This window comes from Alnus glutinosa, chromosome 7 (assembly GCF_958979055.1).
Source record: "Alnus glutinosa chromosome 7, dhAlnGlut1.1, whole genome shotgun sequence".
Taxonomy (NCBI): Eukaryota; Viridiplantae; Streptophyta; class Magnoliopsida; order Fagales; family Betulaceae; genus Alnus; species Alnus glutinosa.
In genome coordinates, this window is record NC_084892.1 from 26992041 (window position 1) to 27010663 (window position 18623).

At 35.5% G+C, this 18623-nt stretch overlaps 2 protein-coding genes across 2 annotated transcripts; both read left to right on the forward strand.

The window, feature by feature from the left end:
* The first annotated feature begins 200 nt into the window (after nucleotides 1–200).
* LOC133873480 (laccase-4-like) lies at nucleotides 201–4006 on the forward strand. Its single transcript, XM_062311179.1, has 6 exons — nucleotides 201–409; nucleotides 1335–1486; nucleotides 1606–1850; nucleotides 1969–2097; nucleotides 2199–3125; nucleotides 3437–4006. The coding sequence occupies exons 1-6, from the start codon at nucleotides 317–319 to the stop codon at nucleotides 3565–3567; spliced, it is 1677 nt and encodes a 558-aa protein (XP_062167163.1). The 5' UTR covers nucleotides 201–316; the 3' UTR covers nucleotides 3568–4006.
* Nucleotides 4007–11085: 7079 nt separating this feature from the next.
* Nucleotides 11086–13576, forward strand: LOC133874353 (transcription factor DIVARICATA-like). Its single transcript, XM_062312251.1, has 2 exons — nucleotides 11086–12368; nucleotides 12754–13576. The coding sequence occupies exons 1-2, from the start codon at nucleotides 11944–11946 to the stop codon at nucleotides 13244–13246; spliced, it is 918 nt and encodes a 305-aa protein (XP_062168235.1). The 5' UTR covers nucleotides 11086–11943; the 3' UTR covers nucleotides 13247–13576.
* Nucleotides 13577–18623: the final 5047 nt, after the last annotated feature.

Here is an 18623-nt window from a genome sequence, read left to right on the forward strand (position 1 = left end):
TATATTATATATCTAGAACTACTACAATATTGGTCCAACAAAATGGAACTTTATGTAACATGCAAGATATCAAGGGCAGTAGCCAGATCGGTTGTGTCTTGTTAATCAAGAATCCTTATACTTCACCTAACAAGGGAAAAACGACATGGGAGCAAATTAATTAGCCTCTATCGCCCTTTATAAGGGTGCGTTGGCCAGTCTCTCATGACTACAACAAGCTAAGCTAGAAATCAAAAGCAAAAGAACAAAAACTAGAAGCTGTGATTGATTTGCTGATCAGGTCTGAGAGAGAAGAACAAGCAGTTGTACTTGTGAAATGGATTCTTCTTGGGTTCGCCTTCTGCTTCTGATTGTGGTGTGCCTTTTTCCAGCTTTGATCGAGTCCAGGGTTCGCCACTACAAGTTTAATGTAAGTATATACGTTGATTGTTTTCATCCTCATTCTTAATCAAATTGTCTTTGTTTAGTTGGAGCTAGCTGTGGACTCATGTGTTGCAGCTCGATCAAGCCATGCAATTGCCACACGCAGGCTGCCCATGAAAGTGTTGAGAACTTTTCTTGAGTGACTGTTCTTTCTTCTTTTTTTCTTCTTCTTCGTTTTTTTTTTTTTTCATTTTCATTTTTTTTTTCACTTTCATTTTCATTGAATTTTTTATGATAATTAACCTGGCATGCAGTGGGAATTACACAGAATTATAACATGTCACGACTACTTATTTTTCAACTACCTGAAGTCGACATCGTATGCTCCTAAAGAATTTCTCTTTACGACGTTGTAGGCTGCTAAGGAATTTCTCTCAACATATATAATTATAATGTGACTCGATTTCGTGTGTTTCAATGATTTATAACAATATAAATTAAAATGTTTGGATTATTACAATTTTTATTGTAATATTTTTATAATTAAACTGACATGAGAGTCTATATATATTAATTGATGAAATTAATGATTGAGAAGTAATATTTTTTGTTTAATAATTTTATCAATTATGATTTGTCGCGTATAAATTACTTTATAATAAAAGCTACAATACATACTTGAATATAAATGTTATAATTGCCGCCAATATATATTAGATGTAAGCAAAACTATAATCTAGCTAGTCATTCCACTCAAACAGAAAGCTAAAATCTATATATTATCATTTAAACAATTAATCGTAATAACCTAAATTAAGGAATTAAAAATCAAAAGGATCTGAGTACATAGAAGGTACACCCTCTAGCAAGTTGTTACCAAATAACACTGCTGGGCATTAGTAATTATTTTTCTTACAAGTTTATGGAAATTGATACCTTTTGTTGGGTTACCGTACGTGTGAATAATTAAGGTTGTGACGAGGAATACCACCAGACTATGTTCCACCAAACCCATTGTCACCGTGAATAGGAAGTTCCCAGGACCCACTCTCTATGCTAGAGAAGATGATACAGTGCTTGTGAAGGTCGTCAACCATGTCACACATAATGTTACCATCCACTGGTAAGATTCTCAAATCCTTAGGGAGATCCAATTCAATTAATTAGGGTAATCTCTTATATCAAATAGATTTGATAATTAACAGAAGTGAATAACGGAGATAATGTTTTTTTTCTTTGCAGGCACGGCATTAGGCAACTACGAACAGGTTGGGCCGACGGACCGGCATATGTTACTCAATGCCCAATCCAGCCCGGGCAAAGCTACGTGTACAATTTCACTATCACCGGCCAACGGGGCACACTTCTTTGGCATGCACATATTAATTGGCTAAGGGCAACGGTCCACGGTGCCATAGTCATCTTGCCTAAGCGTGGCGTGCCATATCCGTTCCCAACACCCCACAAGGAAGTTGTTGTCATATTAGGTGAGCTCAAAAAATTATTACTTATCAAACTCATTAATTCTCGATCTCTACCAACAATATTGTATGTGTTCTGGTTGGAACTTGATTTATGATCAATATATGGTGCCATAAATTGCAGCTGAATGGTGGAAATCCGACACTGAAGCCGTGATCAACGAAGCTCTCAACTCTGGACTAGCGCCTAATGTCTCCGACGCGCATACAATTAACGGCCATCCCGGGCCGGTTTCGAATTGTTCCTCACAAAGTAATTAACATACAGATTCGACTTGAATCCGGTTTCAGTTAACTACCAGATTAATTATGTTTGAAAGCTTTTTTGGTAACTTGTTTGAATCATTCATACAGGTGGCTTCAAATTGCCCGTCCAAAGTGGTAAGACCTACTTGCTACGCATAATCAACGCTGCACTCAATGAAGAGCTTTTCTTCAAGATAGCCGGGCACACACTCACCATCGTTGAAGTGGATGCTACCTATGTAAAACCAGTGAAGCTTGACACAATCGTGATTGCCCCCGGCCAAACCACAAATGCCCTTGTAACCGCCGATCAAAATTCCGGCAAGTACTTGGTAGCCGCCTCTCCTTTCATGGACTCCCCCATCGCCGTTGACAACCTCACAGCAACTGCCACTCTTCACTATTCTGGCACGCTTTCTACTGCCCCCACAACTCTTACCAGTCCACCTCCACAAAATGCTACCGCAGTTGCAAACAAATTTACCAACTCCCTCAAAAGCCTAAATTCCAAGAAATTCCCCGCCAATGTCCCATCAACTGTTGATCACAAACTTTTTTTCACCATCGGGCTAGGGATCAACCCGTGTTCTACTTGCAAAGCTGGCAATGGAAGCCGAGCGGTGGCTAGTATCAACAATGTCACATTTGTTATGCCCACCACCGCCCTACTTCAAGCACATTTCTTCAACATCAGCGGGGTGTTCACCACTGATTTTCCCGGCAACCCACCACATGTATTTAACTATACGGGCTCCGGACCGGCAAGTTTACAGACCACTAACGGGACAAAGGTTTATAGGTTGTCTTACAACTCCACGGTCGAACTTGTTCTGCAAGACACTGGGATCATCGCCCCTGAAAACCATCCAGTCCATCTACATGGGTTTAATTTCTTTGCCGTTGGTAGGGGACTAGGCAACTTCAATCCAAAAAAGGATCCCAAAAACTTCAACCTTTTTGACCCTGTCGAGAGGAACACAATTAGTGTGCCATCTGGTGGATGGGCAGCCATCAGATTTCGTGCAGATAATCCAGGTAATATTTAGTTATTATTATTATTATCATATTTTTTTTAAAAAAATAAAAAAATAAAAAATCATGCAGCCGTGTGATCCATTCCTATCGGATAAACTCCATGACCCCTGCCTCCAAAACCATGTATCGGTTAAGTGATTGAGGACTCGAATAGCTAATCTTGTGATATTAACTAAACGAGTCGGGTGACCATTTGAGCTGACCCACGCTCACGGGCTTAACGCCTAGTTTTTGGCACTTGAATAATTCTTTAATCTATTTATTTATTTTTATCTGTCTTTTCATTTTCATGATCATGTTTGTAATTGTAGGAGTTTGGTTCATGCATTGTCATCTGGAAGTGCACACAACATGGGGGCTGAAGATGGCATTCTTGGTGGACAATGGCAAGGGACCCAATGAGTCAGTTCTTCCTCCTCCAAGTGATCTTCCCAAATGTTGAGCCATGCACTCAAAATATTTATAAGTACTATAGACGTAGAGAAATCTCTGACTCGAAAAAGAAGAGGGAGAGACAAAGGCAAGACAAGGAAGAAGAACAAAAAAAACAAAATAGTTAATAAACAAGTGAGAGCTAATTAGATTCAATTTGTTTTTTTGAGAAATGTTAGATATTTCAACACTTTTTTTTAGAATTTGGTTCCAACTTGATGTGTTAAAATCCTATGAGATTGTGGCACACTTCCTAAAATGATAGATCTTATGGGATTATGACACATCAAGTTCAAACCAAATTCTGATAAAAAAAAAAAAAAAATGAAAAGAAAAAAAGTGTTTAAATGTTTAACATTCCTCTTGATATTTTGAGTAAATAGAAACATTTGCTCTGGGCATGTTTGAAATAAATTTGTGTGAGCACTTTAGTTGTTGAAATACCATAAGCCTTTTCTTTTTAGGAGGGAGATATATATATTAGAATGTGCATGTCTAAGCTTTTGTTATCTTATAAACGTTCCTAACAATTTTCATGTGTGACATGCGTAATGTTTGCTTAATGCATGTGGTCTTCTATGATCCCCGTGCGGCCTCAACATATCAAATTTATTGATTAATTTTGGAATTTAATGTGCAATAGGCCAATATGTGATATGGTCTAGGGCAGAAATTGTTTGACATGACTCATGAATTCAATATGAAATTAATTGTTTATTGTTGAGATGTCTCACTTATTTAATTAAATAAGTTGGATTATTCTTGACCTATAAAGTTTTATGCACATGCCTCGATACGATTTGAACCCGACATGAGATATTTAGAGTTGACAATTTTTTACATAATCTCCAAACTCGACACAAACTTAATTATACGAAATTAGCATGTTGGTGTTTTTCGAAGTTAGGTGGCAATTTATTTCACAAAATTCGGACCTAATTACAGTAAATTGTTTGGATTAGAGACCTTTTCTTTTTCTGTGGGCTCACAAGTTGACTTGGATGAAATTCTACAATTTGCTGGATAGGAGGGCAGACCCCATCCAGACTGTATCATAAGGAATTGACAAGGCAAGTTTTGCTAGAGAGTGAGCAGCATTTATAAAGTTGTCCAAGCCCCCACGATCGAGCAAATACAATTCCTCATCAGTTAGCAAATTATTTTATTTTTTTCAAAGTCAATAAGAAGAAGAAAATACAGAGAAAAACCAGCTCACGAGCACAATATTTTCCAGATAAGTTGTTTTAATATATATATATATATATATATATATGGTCATTGTCATTGTCATTAATGAAAACCCTCTGAGTGGGAGACATAACTTTTTCAGATTAAGAGAAAAAAAAAAAAAAAAAGTTGTTCACGAATTCCCGGAATGCTGTGGTGGAGCCACAATTTTAATTTACAAGGCAAGACTACAAGATATAGTTAAAAATTAATTATAGAAGAATATAAATAAACAATTTAATAAAATTTTATTATGGTCTAAAACATATAATATAAATGTAATTTATAATTTATTTTTTCACGTCTAGCATTAATTTTTTTAGTTATCCTCAACGATTTTTCATATTTTAAAATAGTTGCATAATTTCTTAGTATTTTAATCTCTATTATTAGGATGGTAATAAAAAATTTCTCTTTTTGAAGTTGAGGGGACATCAGGAAACATGGGCTGATGAGGACGTTCTATTTTAATTCTCCGACTGAACAAAAGAAAGGAAATTAGCCCAAATACTCGTTAGAATATGAATAATTTGAAATGAACTTAACTTTCTTTGTAAAATTTGGCCTATAATTCCAACTTCAGGACCATGTTGAAGCACACGTGGACACCCAAATGCTCGTAATTCCTTTTTGGACTTTGGATGTAACATAAGTCACTTCCAAAGACCTTTATGGGAAAGTGAGGGAAAGTTGGGGAATAGGGTACTCTCCATTTCACTTGAAACGGGGAAGATTCGGTCCCTTGTTTTACAGGAAATAAAATTATCTAAAATATTAAAATGACAATTTTACTTCTTGTAAAACAAATGATAGTCTCCTCTCCATTTCACTTGAAATGGAGAGGATCCATTTCCTGATGAGCCAAATGTTGATGTGGTTTAATGACTCGGTGGAAGGCTGGTGAGGACTCGATGTTTTGTGGTTTCCTAGAAGGCAGAGAAAGCTAGTAACTGGGAATGTTGCCTATAAACCTAGTTGTAGTGGCCAGTGATGGACGTTATGGGTATTAACAAAAGAAATTCACTTTAATTTAGCTTCTATAAGACTAAAAGGTAGGTGTACAATAGTAAAGGATACATCATTTGGGGTGGTGGGACAAAGAACCACCTAGATTGAATACTTTTTAAGTCCAAATCCAAATTTGAAATTTCTGGCCGGTAGACTGAAAGGGCTTCACAAAAGAGAGCCATATATGATGGGAAAGATCTACTGCAAGAGAATAAAATGAGCGGCAGCGCGTGGGTTACACGTGTGAGAGAGAGGTGGGCAAGTGGATGGTTGAGTGGCAGCCGACGATGGAGAAGGAGGCTCGCATTGGTGGTAGAGATTGTGGATTTTCAAAAGATTTAACCTTTAATATGTAACCCAAACAAAAGACTACAAAAATTAAAGGAGAAGGAAACAACAACAACAACGGTGAGGAGGGAGGTTTTTGGCGTAGAATTTTTACAAGAGACGGTATTAGTCATTTGAATTTTTTTATTATCCAATAGTATATATATATATATATATGATTGTAAAAAATAATGTTATTTACTCACTTGAATTTTTAAATTATTCTTAATTTAAATCATTAAGAAAAAAGTAAAAACTTTTATATGTGGGATAGCTTCTCAAATTCAACCTAATCAAATCCACACAAATTATCTTAAACTTTTTATGTTAAAAATATAATTTGAAGGATATATTGACAAGTGTGATACAAGTCTGATCCATTGAATAATAGGCCTTTTCACGATTATTTTTTCAACTATTAAGTTAATTTTGGTTCTCTTATACTTTCCTAGTTCTTTTATCTCAGTTCGAAGGAAATCTTTGTCTTTCTTAAAATTGCATTTAATTTGGATCATATTCTTCAGGTAAATGATCAAGTTATTTAAAGGGGAAAAAAAAATGCAAAAATTTTCTTTGCTTGAGAGTGATGGGGTGGGGTTGATCTAGCAGCTTAGAGCTCGGCTTGAGGATGATGACTTCCTATTAGCTCTAACAATGGCCCAACTCATCTGGTTACGACGTAACTCATCAGTTTTTGGCAAGGAGTTTAGCCATCCCTTGCAGGTCAGTAGGGCTGCAATGGAGGCGGTAGAAACTTTTAAGAGCGCAAATCACTCTTATGCAGGGGGCTCAGCAACAAGTTCTTAATTAGAGGGGCTCAGTGGACTTGTCTGGCAGCGAGTTTCCTAAAGCTGAATTGGGATGCGGTGTTGTGCAAAAATTCTAGGAGTATATGGGAGTGGGGGTGGTTATTAGAGATTAGTAGGGCGAGTTCGGGCAGCCTTAGCCAAATCCATCCCTCATATATTAGATCCTACTGATGCGGAGGCCATTGCACTTTGGCAAGGTGTCAATTTGTGTCTTGAGTTGGGTTTTCAGTAGGTTATCTTCGAGGGTGTTTCATTGCGGGTGGTGCAGGCGGTGCATCAAGCCTCCACTTGTTTGAGCTCGATCTTTTGGCTATCTGATTGATTACATTCATTATCGGCTGCTCAGAATGCAGCATTACGAGGTTCAACATGTTTTTCATGAAGCCAATTGTGTGGCTCACAATTTCGCTAAGTTGGCTATTTCTAGTTTTTTGGATCATGTTCGGTTGGATGACTGCCCGTTGGCTATTCGTCCTTTTGTACTCAAGCTTATTAACATGGATCAATGAAGCTTTCTTTTCAAAAAAAAAAAAAAAAAATTCCATCTAATTTTTTTAACCAAATTATGACTAGCCTATGAACATGACCACAATGTATATATGTCCAAAGTTAATATATATATTTTATAGATATGTCCAAGTTAATATTGAATGTTGCATTTATGCCAACGTCAACAACTTCTGACCGTTCCCCCAAAAAAGTTTAAAAAAATAAAAAAAGAATCAAGGAAATTTTGAAAATGTCAAATTATTTTTTAAAGGCATTGACTGGTATATTTTACTTTTTCAACCTTTTTGTGGAGTTTAAAGTAGAGAAATGGTATGTTTGTATTAAAATATTAATTTAAATAATTTTATTTTTTATTTTTTATTTGCTTATAAAAAAAATATATAAAAAAATTTATCATTTATTATTGGAACTTAAGATAACTAGTATTTTAACATGATATTAGAGTAAATATCTTAAGTTTGAAGATTTTCTCTATCCATAATTTATTTCTCATTTCAATTAAAACAATTCACGTGTTGTTTGGTCCCACACCGTTACACGTGAAAGAGACAATTAAAAAATTAATTTAAATAATTAAATTCATAATTTTATATCGACTTTTTTTTTTTTGAATAAACGTTGATTTAATTTAGCTGTTTGAATATTTGGGATAGACTGAAAGAGTATCTAAGGAATTTTATTGAAACTGAAGTTGTTCAAGTTGTTAAATGGATACTTTGAGTGTTAGTGAGAGGCCGGAAATCTCTATTTGCTTCTTTTGATGGAATTAATAAGGTCATCAGTTATAATTTGAATTCAAAATAGTTGTGGTAAACTATTTTGAATTCAAATTATAACGGATGATCTTATTATCAATATCCTCAGAATTAAAAATAGTTTTTTTTTTTTTTTTTTTTTATAGCTTCAGTTTACAATTACTCCAAAATGAGAGTTGGCTAATACAATTAATAGGAGTAATAGAAATATTATAAAGCATTTAATATTCTTATAAATTTAACCTTAAATTACAATTAATTTTAAAAAAAAAATTACTGTATTTTGGGAACTTCTCACCGAAGATAAATACTAAATGATGGCCGAAACGGGAGATTGTAAAAGTGATGAAAATTCAAGAAGATTAAATAAAGTTTCTCCTTAAAATTAAAAAAAAAAATAAAATAAAAAAAAATAAAAAAAAATACCACATGAAAATGTACGTTAACAAAATGAGCCGATTATATGATATTTTTTTTAAAAGAATGTTTTGATGTAACAAAAATATAAAAATAGTTTCAGTTTTCAACGAATTGAGGTTTTTTTTTTTGTTGTTGTTTATTAATGTTATCAAACAAAGCGAAATGTAGCTACAGAAACAATTTATAGTATAGTTTATTTAATGCATGTATTTACTTTCATAATACATTCTTGTTGTCTGTGAATTGATTTCCACGATGATCTCTACCTAACTTAACCCATTACTTAATCTAGGCATTTGTTTATGAGTAATGGCAACCTTCCTTAATATGCTTTGAGTGATGATAATAGGCCTATTCATCCATTAATGCATTTTCACTAATATATAGGGAACCTAATTCAGCATCCATATATCGAGAGTTTACCGGTGGAAAATGTTGGTGATATTATAATTCAAAACTGTAGTACCCATAATAACACTCTGATCGACTATACGTCATTACGTGTTATTTTATTTTTCCTACCGCAAGGTATCAATGGAAGCACATGCGATTCAATATATTTGAAGAAAAATATTAGAAATATTGGCCCGTTTGGTAAGGTGTTTTGTTGTAGATTTTTTGTTTGAAGACTAGTAATAGATAATATATATATATATACCTTTTTTTATTTGACTTTTTTTTTTACAGAAATAAAAAAATAAAATTATGTGTGTTGTAATTTTTTATGTAACTGAATTAATGTCGTTGGTTTCGGATTGGTTAAGGTTTTCAACTTGCAGTAATATATTATGAAAGGAGAAAATTAATAAATTAAATTGCTGATTTCGTATCCGTACTTTCAGATAACCTTAAAATTTAAAAATTAAACATTGAAAAAGTCTCGTTCACTTGGATCCTGCTCTCGATCTAGACTTCAATATACAAATTAACTATATATGTTACTGTAACTGCCTTTTTAACTCTTTTCGGCAATAATTTGAACTTTTCCTTTCTTTTTTTAACTTTTGCTTTTTGCCTCCTAAGAACGCGCAGCTCCAATAATAATAGTCAAAGTTAATTAAAGTAGCTATTGAAAAAGTACAATTCTCTATTTTAATTATTGTTTTTTCTATATATATTCTCTCTAACAGATTTTGCTCTCTAGTCGCATTTAAATATTATTTTGTGTGGAAAAAAGTATGAAATAAATAGGGAGAGAGAAATAGAAAGAAAGGAAAGGGAGGGAGAATAATAAAAAAAACTCTTTGTAATGCGAATACAAAGATAACTATTATGAACCGTTTACTTATTCTGTTGGAGATGCTCTAATAATGTATTCCGATGATTTTTGCTACCTTTTCACTCAACTTTACCGGCAATCAAATGAAACATAAATCCCAATTTATAAATTATGTAATGCTAAGTTAATTTGTAAATAAATTTATAGCACAAGGTATACTCTTTTTTAGTATAATGTTAAAAGGAAGATTCATGTTCTCGTTGAGTCATCTCAAGATTGATGTATGTAACATTGGTCTTCCTTTTGCGTTACTCGTATTTTTTTACAGCATTTTTACTCTTCACACATTTTATCATACTAGCTCATTCACATCAGGCTGGTGTTGTTTGTAAATACATGTTAAAAATTAACAGGCTTTATCTATTTAAGTTTCTATAGTGTCTTTAAATTTAAATATTTTTTAAAAAACTTAAGATGAAAGTGTGTTTGTTTTGAATATTATTTTGAATAATATTCTACTTTTTTAAAAAATTAATTTTATTGTATTCAACTTTTTTAAATTTTATCTCACAAAATCAAACCTTGTAATTCGTGCATTGAATTCGAATAATATTCGAATTTAACACCCAAACGGAACAAATTGTTCGAGTTTATTTATTTATTTATTAAATGACACCCAACTACTTGATATGGAGTTTAAAAATACAGATGTTGTTGTATATGCATGTCGATCATCATTCAAAAACCTTATCAAAAGACAGAAGATCTATAATTAATGAGGAGGTTGGTTATATTTTATAATTAGGAATTAATGTTAAATAATTAAACTCTGAGCAAGATAATTGATTAACACGTATTCACACAAATACATAATGCAGCTAATTAGCATCGTCAATGTCAACACCAATGTTTAAGGTCCGTTTGAGTTTGCGATTTAAAATAATAATTGTAAAATGTGCGATTTGAAAAAAAATAATTTTTAAAATTACATTTAAGTGTTTGATAAAATCGTAATTTAACCTTTAAAATTGTAAATTAACTTTTAAAATTATTTATTTTAAAAAAAATATCATCTTATCTATAATTTAAAAAAATAAATTTTTAAAATTTTTGAATTTTAAATTTTAAAAACGCAGTTCGGTACAACCTCAAACACACCCTAAAGGTTGGTGGATTTTTTTTTTTTTTTTTTATAAGTACCTTGGCGAATCACAGATTGTCCTTTGAAGTGATTTGACTCTCTCTCTTCCTTGTTTAGCCGCAACGCCCCCACAAATACCATATCACCAATCACCTCTCAACAGCTTTGACCCGTCTGTGTCTGTCTCTGTCAACCATTTTATCTCTCTCAGTCTTCAACTCAGCCTTGTTCCATAGATCGCCGTCTTGCAAATCAGTACAAAGCGCTGACATATTTGGATTCGCTTCCTGAACGTTCTAACCTCTCCTTTTGCTTTAGCCATGAAGATACAGGAAAAAAAGAAAAAGAAAGCCCAAGTCGCTCCCACTTGTACCACTTTCATTTCTGGAGAATCACTCTGACTTCTCCTCTAGTTTTTATCAACTGGGTATTGGGTATTGGGTATTGTTTCCTTTTCATGGGTTCGTGGGTTTCGGTATCTTCTCGTGTTCCATGGTTGGGAGTTCTAAATATCACTCTGTGAGCTTAAAGTTTTCAAATTTATCACGTACTTCTATTTTATTATCTAAAATTTGATCTTGGTTTTGCTTACCTTGTCTTCCGATTGAATCTTTTTTATGCTTCTGGATCTGAAATGGAGGTCTAGGGTTTATCTTTGAGAAACTAAGATCTACTGTTTTCCAAAGTTTCTCGAATTTTCCTTGGGTTTCGGAAAGTTGGGTCCTTTCTAGATTCCTCACCTTATGTTTGTGTGAAAAGCGCACTCAGATTCCTCTAAAATGATTCTCAATTAGTGCCTCTTTGGCCTTAAAACATCCAGTACTTCCCTGCATTTCCTATCTGGGTTTTGTCTCTCTTTGAACTCTCACAGAGAGAGAGAGAGAGAGAGAGAGACGAAGACTCATTGCCTAATTGTCTTTTGGCACGATTGGTATAGTGATTGAATTGTACAGTTTGACCATCTAGAACTATGAATCGGGGAACTGAAATTCTGTATCCGACCTCCTATGCACAGAATTCTAACTGGTTTTTTCAGGAAAGCAAGGGAACCAAATGGACACCTGAAGAGAATAAGAAGTTTGAGAAAGCTCTTGCTTTTTACGCCAATGAAACCCCAGATCGATGGTTCAATATTGCAGCCGCGATCCCGGGAAAGACTGTAGGCGATGTGATCAAACAGTACAGGGAATTGGAAGAAGATATCAGTGACATAGAGGCAGGGCTGATTCCAATTCCTGCTTATGGTAGTGATTCTTTCACATTGGAGTGGGCGAACAATCAAGGGTTTGGTCATTTGAAAAAAATATATGATGTTGGTGGAAAGAGGGGCACATCGGCCCGGCCTCCTGATCAGGAAAGGAAGAAAGGTGTACCATGGACGGAAGAAGAGCACAGGTATTATTTGCCTTGGGAAATGATTTGTGTAATATATGCACCCAGCTGACAACAGTGAATGTGAATGTGATATGATTGGGAAAGCAAGGGCTTTGCATTTTATCGTTTAATTTGGATTCTAGTTTTCGTTATAATCAAACCCATTTTGAGATATGTTCTCTTGTTCATTTGTATTGTCCGTAAGTGGTTAAATTCATTAATTGGGATGTTGAAATTCGTTTCATAGATCTGTCTTTTTGATGCTTAGATGAACTATTCATATTTGGTTTAAAATTAAGTTGCTTTAGTATTTTGATCATTTGTCTATTCGTCTGGTTTTCAATATTTTAGTGTCCACGTACCTGCAGTTTTTTAATGTTGTCTTTATTTCATTATCAAATCACAGGCTATTTCTGATGGGTCTTAAGAAGCATGGTAAAGGTGACTGGAGAAATATCTCTCGTAATTTTGTGACCACTAGGACCCCTACTCAGGTGGCTAGTCATGCTCAGAAGTACTTTATCAGGCTGGCTGCCGGAGGGAAAGATAAGAGGAGATCTAGCATCCATGATATCACCACTGTCAACGTTCAAGACACCAAACCTCCTTCACCAGACAGTAAAAGGCCTCCATCACCAGGTCACTCTGCAATATTGCTTATGCAGCAGCAGCAGCAGCCGAAGATGGCTGGCATGGATAAACAGCAATATGTCTGGAAATCGCCAAACGAGCCTCCGGCCGTGGTTTTCAACTCAGTAAGTGGGACCATGTTGATGGCACCATTTTGTGGGATTTCTTCCTATGGACCTAAGCTTCAGGAACAAAATCTGTTCACGGGCACCATTTATGGATCTCAATTTGGACACTGCAATACAATGTTTCAGATGCAACATCAGTGAATAAGCCGAGAGAGAGAGGAAGTTTTAGAATTCTGAAAGTACTCTAGATCCAAAAAAACAGGGAGTTCTGAAGCGCTATTAAATTGCCAAACCTTAGTGATGTTAGATCAAAACCCATCCTTGCTATATGATAGGTGAATATGTGGATGAGGAATTTTAGTTAGTCTTTTGTAATTAATCTCTTCGAAGACATTAGTCAGTTCATGTAATTGTACGTGTTTGTTCAAATTTGAAGGGAAGTTTATTTATGGGAAGGTTAGTTAGCCTTCATCACTCATGCTGTTCTGGTTGTGCTGGGGATTTGCCGGTAGTAAGAACTCATTTTCTTCAGCTTGTAGGTGTTATAAATCTTACTCTTCGTTGTAGGAATTCTACAGTAAAATTTGGTGATATATCATTGGTAATGATTTGTCAATAAGCATTTGAAGAAATTCTATGAAGCTTTACTCTTCCTGCATATTAGAGAATCCAAAACTGTTATACCAAATCTTCCGCATCAAACTGAGAATCATGAGGATAGTCAGTAAAAGATTGGGTAAATCGTCTAAACAGCAAAAGCAAGATAAGATAAGATAGCCATAGTTTAAATATCAGTTCAAACATTCAAATAGGTTGTAACAAACTGTTCTATAAAATACAACCCAGCAGACCCGTCTAGTCTTGTGCATGTGTTTATTTGTTTCTTTACTGCATACGTGGTTTGAGTCTCCTTTGGTGCTTTTAGTCATGAATTGCTTAGTTATAAAAACATAAGAATTAAGATGTCCTGTTACTTGGTGGACGTGTAGATCCTTGCATGATTACGACATTTCTGCAATAAAATAAGAAGAATCAAGTTTATCATTTACTTTAATCTATTTTTACTGTTAACCCACATGGAAGAGTGGGATTGATGGTAATAATAATATTCTTTTTTTGAGTATGAACAGTAGCATTGGAACAGAAAATCAAAATTCCTGCTATGCCTCAACGTATGGAATATGGTTACTTTTTACATGCATTTTTGCATTATTAGGCCAATTGGAAGCAGTTGATCTGGACAGTTGGTCTTGTCATCACCTAGATGCCCAAATCTGCTGAGAGACACAATGTATCTCTCTAAATGACATTGTTTAATCTGATTTTGCTTCTTTGATGCATTTTTAACACAATAGGGTTGAGTTTGACGATCGAATCTTGACCCAATCCATGACCAAGGGCCACTAGTTTAAGCATCATATTCTGTAGTCTTCTTCTTTTCCTTTGTTCCTCATGAAGATGACTATACCTCTTTTTCCTTTCCCCGTTATTCTCTTTTTCAAGATAACATGTCCGGTTAAAAGATCTGATCATGAGACGTACGTCCTGGTGAATATGATTCACTTGTGCAAATTAAAGACGACAATTACGATAAATAAGATAAAATAATCATACAAAAGAATACTAAGAATTATGTGATTCTCTCGATGTTCAGTAGAGAGGCAATCCTAAAGAAATTTATTAAAAAAGATGGAATACAAAATAGTAAAGAGCCTAAAGCTTAAATACACTCAAATCTCACTATAACTATCACACAAAAGAGATTTTATATACTAGAAGAAGAAGAAAAAAAAAAAAAAAGAAGACAAAGAACGTGTGCATAGCTGCTTTCTCTCAGCCTGCAGCCCTGGCCTCTTTAATTTCATTTTGTTGCGGCACTTCTCTAATGCAATTTCGAAGGCTGATACTTGAGTGCCTTTTATAATGACAACAAGTCGCTGCTCAGAACAACAAAACCAATTGGAGAAAAAAAAGAAGTAGGAGTCGGGTTCCAAAACCCAAGACAACCTTATTTTCTTTTACAATGGGACAGCCGAGGCATGACTTGACAGGTAACAGGAGATGGCCAGAATAGGTTGCCAGAAATCCTGGCGGCGGTGGCAAATGGTGGCTGAAGATTGGCGGCTGACAGCAACAAAGGAGGCCGGTGGCAGTGCCTTACCTAAAAGAACAGTTGTTCTAGGATGGAATTGGGCCCATGTACGGACCGGAGTCCATGAACCTAGTTGACCAAGTTAAATTGGGCCGATTTAATGGGCAAATCTAGCCTAAAACCCGTGGACTGTTTTATGGGTCGGTCTAGCCCAAAAATAAATTACCTGGGTCTAACCCGCTAGAGCGGGTTGAGTGTTTTGAATCCGAGTTGACAATCGGCTTGAAACCCACTAGTTCAAGTTGGACGCTCAAAATCAGTGACCCAGTTAGAAACCAGTTTTGGACTGGGCTGGAACGCGTGAATTTGACACATAAAGTCGCGTGCGGAGGAGGTGTTGCCGACAAGTCCAACATGTGACGAGATCTTCCCTATGCGTGGATGCATGCATTCCGGAATATGTCTTGGAGGCGCGTGGCGGTGTGTGCATGGCTAGAAGAGGCTCAAAATGCACAAATCCATCGATCTGGGGCTAAGACACCACTTTTGGTGGTTGTTTGGCTGAAATGAGTTCCAGTTGCAGCACGAGGGGCTCGTGGAGATACTGTCTGTTGCGTGTGCGGTGACTGGGGGCAATAAGGCTTCCATAGATCAGTAGATTTGCACCTTGCAGACTTGATTCTAGCATTATTTTTTCATATGGAGCTGCTATGAAGGCGTGGAAGAGACTGACGGCAATTTAGAGGAGTGAGGAGGCCTGTGAACGACAGAAATTATGAGACAATCGTAGAGCACGAGGACGCCTGGAAACGTCAAAGACGTTTGTTGAAGGCCACAAAAAAGTGGTTCTGATACTGTGTTAAATATATTAAAGAAATATATGAACAAGATAAAGAACAAAAGCATATAATGAATTGCATTGTATTGAAGTAGCATGTGTAATAATATTACATAGATCTCTATTTATAAAGAGACAATGAGTAGTAAGCTAGCAAGAAACCCTAAACTACATAAGGTAGGGAATAAACCCTAATAGGAAAGACAATAAACCTAGAAAATAATATAATATTGGGATAATTACCTTTTCTCCCCATGAACTACCGGCCAGTGTCATTTTGCCCCCACGAACTACCACTTCGACCAAAAGAAAGCATCAAACTACCATTTTTACACACTTTACCCCCTTATGTCAGTCTAATTCATGCAAAGACGTAAATGCCCTAACTCAATTTTAAAAATGACTGAAATACCCTCATTTAAAAAAAAAAAAAAAAAAAAGAAAGACTGAATGAAAGAGGTGGCCGGGTGGCTCGCGGCCACCCCGGAAGCTGGGTGGCCGCGCGGCCCCCCCAGGTTCTGGGGAGGCCGTGCGGCCACCCCTTAGGCCGGGGTGGGCCGCGAGCCACCCCAGAGGTGGCCGGAGCCACCTCTGGGGGTGGCTTGCAGGCCACCCAGCCACCTAAAGGGGTGGCAGCAGCCACCCCTTTTCCTTCAGGTTTTTTGTTTTTTTTTTTTTTAAAAAAAAAATATATATATATTAATTTTAATATTTTTTATTAATTATTGTAGAGGGTATTTTGGTCTTTAAGTCAAAATTAACGGTAAAAAATGGCATATTCCATCCAAAATTAACGGAATTCCTGACGGAAGGGGGCAAAGTGTATAAAAATGGTAGTTTGATGCTCTCTTTTGGTCGAAGTGGTAGTTCGTGGGGGCAAAATGACATTGGCCGGTAGTTCATGGGGGGAAAAGGTAATTACCCCTATAATATTCTTAACAAATAAATCTCCACCTTAACTTAGAATTTCATCAAATTTAACAACACGAATTTTCTCATATGTGTGGGCCAAAGGACCATCAGAATCCGCAAGTATCACTCAAGTTCTCACTTCTCAGCTAGTCCCATCGACAGTAAAGCTTTTTTAGCTAACTCTGTCTTCTTTCAGATTCATTTGCATCTAATAACCTTTTTTCACGGGAAAAATATATTTTAGCCCCCCAAACTACCACTCTTTCTCCGGATGGCCCCCCAAACTACCAATGCTTAGATTCTGGCCCCCCAAACTACCATTTTCTGATTTTTTAGCCCCATCCGTCCATTTATGCCGTTAATTCTAAACAAAATTTCGAAAATACCCCTCCTACACTTTGATATTCTCACGGTTAAGGGAGGGGTATTTTCGGGTTTTTGGCCAATTTCTGTTAGAATTAACAGTATAAATAGACGGATGGGGCCAAAAAATCAGAAAGTGGTAGATTGGGCGGCCAGAATCTAAGCATTAGTAGTTTAGGGAGCCATCCGGAGAATAGGTGGTAGTTGGGGGGGTTAATATATATTTTTCCCTTTTTTCACTTGTGCAATTCTACAAACTCCCAAATTTTACTTCTCGGCTGTGATTCCACTTCTTGCAACATGCCATTCTGAACAGACTCCACCTCTTTCGACTCATATCACAGAAAATAATTGTAGTAGGGCAGATAATTAACAAACAACACTTGGCAGTCTTCAACAAATTAAATTTTTAAAACTTTTTTACTGAATAAGTGCTGATTACATGAGCTAAGATTTCTGGTCTATCTAATAATTTGGGTTGGCAATTTGCGGGTGTAATTCCTTGTTATAAGTTTATAGAGCAATAACGAATTTTTGACTGTCAAAGTAATTAAAATTTATAAAATTTTCTACCAATATAAAAGCTGCAATACTCTAAAAAGCAAAGTACCGCACCATGTGATATCATAAAGAGAAATGTTATTTTTTTCTTCGTCTCTTGTCTAACTTCATCTATATTTTTTTTAAAATTTATCATTAAATCTCTAAAACTTACATATGAATCAATAAAACTCACATATGAATCATACAGATCCAATAATAAATTTGAAATAGAATTAGACAAAAGATGAACGAGAATCGAAGGGTCTATCATCCCAGACCCACAACAGAACAAAGACTTGCAGGACAATGTGATTGTTTTCCCCCCACCTTATCCAATGAATGAATATATATATGAAGAGTGGAACTTACTGTTAGGGTTGTTAAGGAAAGAATCCATATTGATGGCAGTGCTAATCTTTGTGGGAATGACAACAGATTCTTCTCCATACATAAAGACATAAAGTCCAAGGTTGATGAAGAAGACAACTCAGACACCACCATTATTGATAAGGAAATACAACTCACAATATACTTCTTTTTTATGATAGAAAATTCTTTAAGGTATGGCCACTTCATGTACCCACTCTTATCAGGTAAATTTCGGATCCGATCCATATAAAACGCTCCTTCTACACGAATCAAGTAATTAATACTTTAACTTCGCCGGCGGCCTAGCTCCAAAAAATTTTTTGCTCCAACGGGAAACTCATAACAAACTTCTTCAAAGGAAAACAACGTGGAATCTCACTTGTAGAGACTTATATATATATATATATATATATATATATATATATATATATATATATATAAATCTTCCCTCGTATTTCACG